General features: G+C 38.7%; 1 protein-coding gene across 1 annotated transcript; it reads left to right on the plus strand.

The window, feature by feature from the left end:
- The first annotated feature begins 4228 nt into the window (after positions 1-4228).
- LOC143607598 (uncharacterized) lies at positions 4229-4894 on the plus strand. The gene has a single exon (XM_077082983.1). It carries the CDS (start codon positions 4229-4231, stop codon positions 4892-4894), a length of 666 nt encoding a protein of 221 aa, XP_076939098.1.
- The last annotated feature ends 3310 nt before the right edge of the window (positions 4895-8204 follow it).

Consider the following 8204-nt stretch of genomic DNA (forward strand, 5'->3'; position numbering starts at 1 on the left):
GCAAATTTATGTTTTTTGAGTCGGTTTTCGTATTTTGCTACCATTGAAAAATATAACGTTACCCCTATTTGTTTAAAGCCTAACCAAATTAAAAGCTAAAAACAATTAAAGCCCAAACAAAGTTTAAAGACTAACCAAATTAAAGCTCAAACCAAATAAAGTCATTGTTCATTGTTCCTCCGGTCAGTGGGCCTCCACATTATAGCCAAGTAGCTAACAGCCTGTGTTCCCTCAGTCCCTCTTCCACGGTTCAATTTAAATTTTCTTCTACTTTTATCTAAAGTTGAAATTGTTAATTTGTTTATATAAATTATTAACTTGGAATTGTTTACGAGCAATTGAATATTTGAATGATTGATTATGGTTTATTGGATAATGTAAATCGAGAATTTTAATTTATTAGGGATTTATGGTTTATTTCTAAATTGGAACTGATTAGGGATTTAGGATTTACGTATAAATTGAAATTGATTATGGGTTTATGATTTAAATTTTGTTTCTTCTAAAATTAGGGAATTTGGAAGATCAAATGACAAAGTCATATTAGCAATCATTTTAAATGAAAATTCCATGAAAACGATGATATCGGTTGATATGGTCTAAAATATACATATTATTATATAAATATTTCCTATACTTTTAAGTTCTTCTAAACCATGTTCTTATTAAATATTATTCTTAAGTGGTTTATATGTTTATTTTAAAGGTTTCATGAGAAAATGATCAAATATAAGTGTTTAGTTTATATTAAACTTTATACAAGCAAGTGAATCTCCAAACAATTCTATATGTTTATTATTTCTAATATTTTCAACATACACTGTCTCGTTTACAAATTGTGGAGTGGCTAGAAGCTAATTATATCAAGTGTGAGAGAATTAAATGAATTAAATATTGCATTGAATAATCATTCTAGTTGGTAAGCTTTGAGGAGTACGTATGATATATGATATATGTGTGTTTTATTGCAGCTATTTCTAGAAGTAATAATAATGGAGAGACCGACAATTGGCTGAATACATTTAAAAAGGATCAAGTGGGCCGCTAAATTAAGCCACTTTGGGCGTTGGCAACACAAAAGCAAAGTAAACAAATAAATGAAATTGGGCCTGCTTAAAGTTAGATTTTAACTTTGGACACAAGAAAGGGTTATGACAATTGACATAAGGTCGGCTACATACATTTAGAGGAAATATTATATATAGAAGAGCCGTCTCCTGTTGGAAAAACGAAAAAAGGCAGAGAGGGGAATCAAGCAACAGAGGCCAGCCGCAAAGCAGTTTTGAAGAAAGAGAAAGAAGCTTTTTGTCCGGGTTCAATACCTATTCATCCAAACATACTTATTATTCAGTTTGAATTTATTGTTTTTGTCATGAATTCATTATTTGAACCTATTTACTTTCCTTTGGTCTTGAGTATGGTTGTTGGCTAAACCCTTAGACTGCCTAAGTTATGATGAACATACTTTGATGTTTTGATTTGACTTGGGATTATTTATTGTTATGGTTTAGTAAAAGATTTATTTATATTAAATTGATGCATATGGATGCTTAGGATTATTTGATGAGTTTTATTCCATAGTTTCCTTGATTAGTGTTTGTCATATGATAGGTTGCTATTAGATCAATTACTCTGTGTTTTTGATTATTTTATGATTGATGTCATGATAAGATCATAGGAATAATATTGTCAAATAAACCTAAGTGTGCTGCTAACCTAAAATCTGTAAAGTTCTAGGTTATTGATAGATCTTTATTATTTAATCTTGCTAGATTTAGTTCTTCGTAAGTAGTCCGTCTAGGGTTGATTATTTATTATTGTCTATTAAATCAATTAAATATTTTGAATTGCCTTTGATTTCCGTGCTGTAAGGTAGGATTTCATATAAAGGAACTAGATCATAATTAATTAGATGACCGTAAGGGAACTTGATTTTTAATACTGATGTGCGCTAAAATTTATTACAAACCCATAGGTGTCTTCTTAAGAAGGGTTAGGGGTCCTGTTCGGGTTTTCTTTTAAGTGTCTATTTTACGATCCCAGTCCATAACTAAATATTTTCCCGGGTTAAGTCATAACTGAAATTTAGGGGATTCTAGCCTAGGTAGTTTTCTCATCATCATTTTATTTAAATCACAAACCTTTGCTTTCGTTTAAATTACTTGTTTTCTTAATTAGTTTTAAAATTATAGTATTAAATTAGTATTTTTAAATAAAACCTTCCAAACAAATATAATTAATAAGTCGTGTTTGTAGTCGAGTCTAATTAGCTAATAAACGTAATTTAGAGAGTCTCGTGGGTTCGATATCCGGACTTACATAGCTTTACTAGAGTCGATCGATTCACTTGCCGGTTAGTAGTTTAGTCGAGTTTTAGAGAGTCTAGAGTATTACTTAGTGTTTATTTTTAGTTAATTTAGTTAATAATTATTAAACTACTTTTAGTACATCAAGTTTTTGACGCCGTTGCCGGGGACTCTTGGCGATTGCGTTATTAGATTTGATTAGACTTGCTTGCTATATAAGTGCTATTTGTTTTATTTATTGTTTTGAGTCGTAGGAGTCTAATTTTAAGTGTTAGTTATTTTAATCTACTTTCAGTTTTTGATTTTCGAGTCTTTTATTAGAGTCTACCAATTTTGTTTTATTTGTTTTTCAGGTACATGCCACATCTGCGTTCGCAAGGACCGCCGTTCGATTGTTTTGGACCTACTCCGTTGAAGTCCGAGGCAAGTTCGTCTGAAAAGCAACCGATCACCATAGATACTTCACCGAAATCATCACCCACCAATTCACCCGCAAATTCACCACCACCAAGTCCTAGACCCCTTACGATGGCCGAGAATAACCGCACCGTGTACCAGCAAGCTTTTGAAGGGTTCCATGGAGATCATTCACCCATTGTCGCTCCCGACATTAATAACCCTAACTCATGGCAGATCCCATCCTATATCATGAACAACATCACCAATCATCACCAGTTCCATGGCCGTGAAGATGAAGATGTACCGGCACACATCAACCGTATGACCCGTGTGTTCAAAATGTTCAACTTGCAAGGTGCTAACCAGGATGCGATCTTCCTTCACTTGTTCCCGTTTACACTCTCAGATCGTGCCGCCATTTGGCTCGATTCGCAACCTGCTGGAACATTCACCACATGGGAGGCGCTTCGCAATGCATTCCTCAAGAAGTACTTTCCACCTGCTAAGGCCTCTCGCCTCCGTGATCAGATCCACTCCTTCCACATGAAGCCGGATGAGGCGTATTACAAAGCTTGGGAACATTTTCAGAATCTGCTTTCCCGTTGTTCACAACATGGGCTCACACCTTGGGCCTTTGTTGAGAAGTTTTACAATGGGCTTACTTTTGAGGCTCAATCGACGGTTGACATAGGTGCTGGGGACAATCTGACGGACATGAAAAACATGGCCGAGTGTAACGAGATGTTTGAAAGTTTCGCGCAATCTGAATACGCGAAGAAGCCACGAGGCGGGAATTCCAATCCCGTTACCAGTACACCCTCATCTGCTCGAGGTGTGCACCAGGTTAATCTAGACACTGGTATGGCTACTGCTTTGGAAAATCTCACCCGAGAGATAAAAGAGTTAAAGACTAAGGTGGATAAGTGTGAGATGTGTAGAGGTGGTCATGGTACGCCGGATTGTCCGTTGATGAATAATCAGGATGTTGATTTTGTGGCTGGTAAGAACAGGTTCCCTAATGCTTACAACAGCAACAATCATAACTGGAACATCTACAAGAATCAAAATCAGAATCAAGGTCAGAATAACTCGAGTTGGCGTCAGGCCGGTGGGCCACCTGGCTTCCAAGCTCCCTATAACCGAAATCAAGGTCAATATAACAGTGGAAGTTCTAATGAGCAAGGTTTGGGTAATGGAAAGATTCGAGTAGTGGAATGGGAAGATTGGAAGAAATGATGCAGCAAACCCTTAATAGAGATCAAGTCACTCAAAAGACCCTTGCCAACTTTGATTTGCTTTTGAAGAATCAACAATCAGCTATGCTCGACATGCAAATGACCATTGGTGATATTGCCCGACAATTGAATGAGAGACCCCCGGGACAGTTTTCAGGTTCTACTCAATAGAATCCGAGCGCTCAAATGTAAGCAATCACTACTCGTAGCGGCAGGGTTTTGGGTCTCGAGGTGCGAAGGAATGAAGTTGAAGTGGAAGATGAGGAGGTGGTGGATGAAGAAATCGAGATGGAAGTACCGGGAAAAGTGCAGAACACCGCACCAGTTGCACCGTTAATAAAGAAGAAGCCAGTTGAAGTCCGACCATCACCTTTGATTGACCATGCTCGTATCCCATATCCCGCTCGCGCAAAACACCAGAAATACATGCGGGAGTATGGACATTTTCTCGACATGTTCCGACAGTTGAAGATTAACCTCCCGTTCATTGAAGCCCTCCAACACATGCCGAAATACGCGAAGTTCTTGAAAGACCTGTTGAAGAGGAAATATAGGTTGGGGGAGGTGTCATCGATTCCTCTCATGGTAGATTGTTCGGCGGTAGTGTTGAACCGCGTACCCGAGAAGTTGTCAGATCCAGGTGTGTTTACAATTCTAGTTTTGTTTGGTAGTGATGCGATGAGCCATGCATTGGCGGATTTGGGTGCGAGTATTAATTTGATGCTGTATTCTCTATACAAGAAGTTGGAGTTAGGCGAGCTCACACCGACTCGCATGTCTTTATCGTTAGCCGATCGTTCGGTTAAGTATCCGCGAGGTATTATTGAAAATTTGCTAGTGAAGGTGGATAAGTTCGTGTTCCCGGTAGATTTTGTGGTGCTTGACATGGAGGCTGACGAGAAGGTTCCCATTATTCTTGGTCGTCCGTTTTTACGAACCTCAAAGGAAATTTAATATATTTAATTGATTCAATAGACAATAATAAATAATCAAACCTAGACGGACTCCTTACAAAGTACTAAATCTAGCAAGATTAAATAATAAAGATCTATCAATAACCTAGCACCTTACAGCTATTTAGGTTAGCAGCACACTTAGGTTTATTTGACAATATTATTCCTATGATCTTATCATGAAATCAATAATAAAATAATCAAGAACACAAAGTAATTGACCTAATAGCAACCTATCATATGACAAACAATAATCAAGAAAACTATGGAATAAAACTTATCAAACAATTCTAAGCATCCATATGCATCAAATAATATCAATTTAATATAAATATGAATCCATATGCATCCGTTTTTACGAACCACAAAGGCACTTATCAATGTGTAGGATGGGAAGATCACGCTTCGGGTTGGTGGTGAAAATGTCATTTATGATGTCTCGAGGTCGATGAAGCACCCGAGTGATCAAGATGATTTCAGTGGTCCATGCCATTCGGTTTATTTTATTAACTCTTTTATTGCAGGTATGGATAAATGCTTTGACTACATTTGTGGTACGGATCTAATGGGAAGTAATGGTTTGGTCGATTGTGATGATTTGGGTGAGGACGACTCGGTTTGTGATGAGTTGGCTGAGATTTCGGGGTTGCCCGAGATGATTGACATAAATGAGATTAGTTGTGAGAATGAGGCGGTTTCTGAGGAAAAACCCGCTCTGTTGGAGTTGAAAGTACTCCCGTCACACTTGGAGTATGTGTATCTTGACGAGGGCTCGAACTTACCCGTTATTGTATCATCCAAGCTGACGGAAGAACAGAAGTCAAAGTTGATAGACACGTTGAAGCTACACAAGGGGGCGATTGCATGGAGATTGTCTGATATTCAAGGTATTAGCCCCGCTTATTGCACGCATCGGATTCTAATGGAAGATGAGTACAAGCCGGTGGTGCAACCACAAAGACGTCTCAATCCAAATATGCAAGATGTGGTGAAGAAGGAGGTATTGAAGTTGATGGACGCCGGGATGATTTACCCGATTTCCGATTCTCCATGGGTGAGCCCGACTCAAGTTGTTCCAAAGAAGGGAGGTATGACTGTTGTGATGAATGAGAAGAATGAGCTTATCCCTTCGCGTACGGTTACCGTTTGGCGAGTGTGTATTGACTATCGGCGGTTGAATGATGCCACCCGAAAAGACCACTTCCCGTTGCCGTTTATTGATCAGATGTTGGAGCGTTTGGCAGGTCAGCAGTTTTATTGTTTTCTTGACGGTTTTTCAGGTTATTTTCAAATTCCCATTGCACCGGAAGACCAGGAGAAGACGACCTTTACATGTCCGTATGGCACGTTTGCGTACCGACGCATGCCGTTTGGACTATGTAACGCTCCGGCCACCTTTCAGCGTTGTATGGTGGCCATCTTTCAGGATATGATAGAGACGTCCATGGAGGTGTTTATGGATGATTTTTCGGTTTACGGTAATTCTTTCGATCAGTTTTTGGCTAATCTTGAGAAGATGTTGAAGAGGTGTATTGAGACGAAGTTAATGCTAAATTGGGAAAAATGCCATTTTATGGTGACTGAAGGGATTGTGTTGGGACATAAGATCTCGAGAGACGGTATTGAGGTGGATCGTGCGAAGATTGATACTATAAGTAGACTTCCTCCACCGACGAATGTGAAGGCGATTAGGAGTTTCTTGGGTCATGCGGGATTTTATCGGCGATTTATCAAAGATTTTTCAAAAATTACCCGCCCGATGACCCGACTCCTCGAGAAAGACGTACCGTTTGTTTTTTATGATGAATGTGTGAAGGCGTTCACGTTTTTGAAAGAGAAGCTCGTAAGTGCTCCCATTCTTTGATTTCTCAATTGGAGTTTGCCGTTCAAACTCATGTGTGATGCTAGTGATTATGCGGTTGGAGCGGTTTTGGGGCAAAGGCGAGATAAACATTTTCACCCCATCTATTATGCTAGCATGTAAAGCCCCGTTTCCGGTAATCCTACTTTGGTGTTGGATTTACTCATAAACACAGTTCTAAAATCAGAGTTAATTTAAACTTTCGCGGAATAATTTAAAACTTCAAATATCACATTACTAACATTCATTTTTGTCTTAACATACAAATTGTATTTTCATAACATAACACAAAATAGTCTTGACACTTCATGGATGCCAGCTTCTTTAGCTCGTGCCATGTGTCCCTCCTCAAGCCAGCTGTCCCAACCTATCTGCCTGCGCGCATACTAAAAGTCAGCTATGCTGAGTGAGTTCTAGTTAATCAATTTAACATACAATACATTCCTATCCTTACTCATACTCGTCCGAAGATACGTATTCATACCTTACTTTGCTATTGCTTCTTTCACACATACTTTATATACATGCATACGTACTTACATACTTTCTTTCATAAAACCCTATGGTATACCATAAGCTATTCTACATTAAACATCACAGATATTGTAAGGGTCTGGTCCCTATCATCACAGATATTATACGGGTCTGGTCCCTAACATCACAGATATTATAAGGGTCTGGTCCCTACTACCTCGAATAACCATACATTTATCATACGTGCATATTTTACCTGTCTCATGTATATAATAATATATATATACATGCTCATTCATACTATCATTATATAGTAATAACATCAAATACATAGTCATACACGTATCATACACTTATCAATTAAGTAAATGTATTAACTATCACATAGGAGTATGCACGCAACCCCGAAAACATTTCAAAGAAAAATGGGGCTAGAACTCACTTGGAGTCGATTTCTCTCGCCGTTAATAGTAATTCCCTTCTTTAGGTGTGCACGGCTGACTGTTCAATATATTACGCGTGTCAATTATCTATTACCACAACTTCCTACATCTAAATTTATGAAACCCTCAACTAACGGGGGTCCGGGGGCAGCGCCCTTGGTAGCGGGGTCTAGGGGCGGCAGCCCCTAGCAGGGTCCAAGGGGTAGCGCCCCTGTCTGGGGTTGAGTTGCCAGGTCAGCTTGGAAAATTTTTATTTTCATTAACAGTCCTTTAACAAAAATGCATCAGAAAATGAATTTTATAAAATTTCGCATGGAAGAATTTCGCTTCGCATGCATGGAATTCGCTTCGCATGGAACTGTTTTGCTTCGCATGACTGAGCGAAGCGAAATGCCTGTTTCGCTTCTCATGGCTGAGCGAAGCGAAATGACTGTTTCGCTTCTCATCGCTGAGCGAAGCGAAATGCCTGCCTTTCTTCGCTTTTACCATTTTAAAGTCATTTTACTTCATGGCTCCTCCTCAGGACCTGATTT

Source organism: Bidens hawaiensis, unplaced genomic scaffold, assembly GCF_021521415.1.
Source record: "Bidens hawaiensis isolate Kalapana, Puna unplaced genomic scaffold, B.hawaiensis_p1.1 tig00083916_1, whole genome shotgun sequence".
Lineage (NCBI taxonomy): Eukaryota > Viridiplantae > Streptophyta > Magnoliopsida > Asterales > Asteraceae > Bidens > Bidens hawaiensis.

Excerpts from the sequence above, each read along its gene's own strand:
- LOC143607598 (XM_077082983.1), top strand. The coding sequence starts at position 4,229 with ATGGAAGTACCGGGAAAAGTGCAGAACACCGCACCAGTTGCACCGTTA.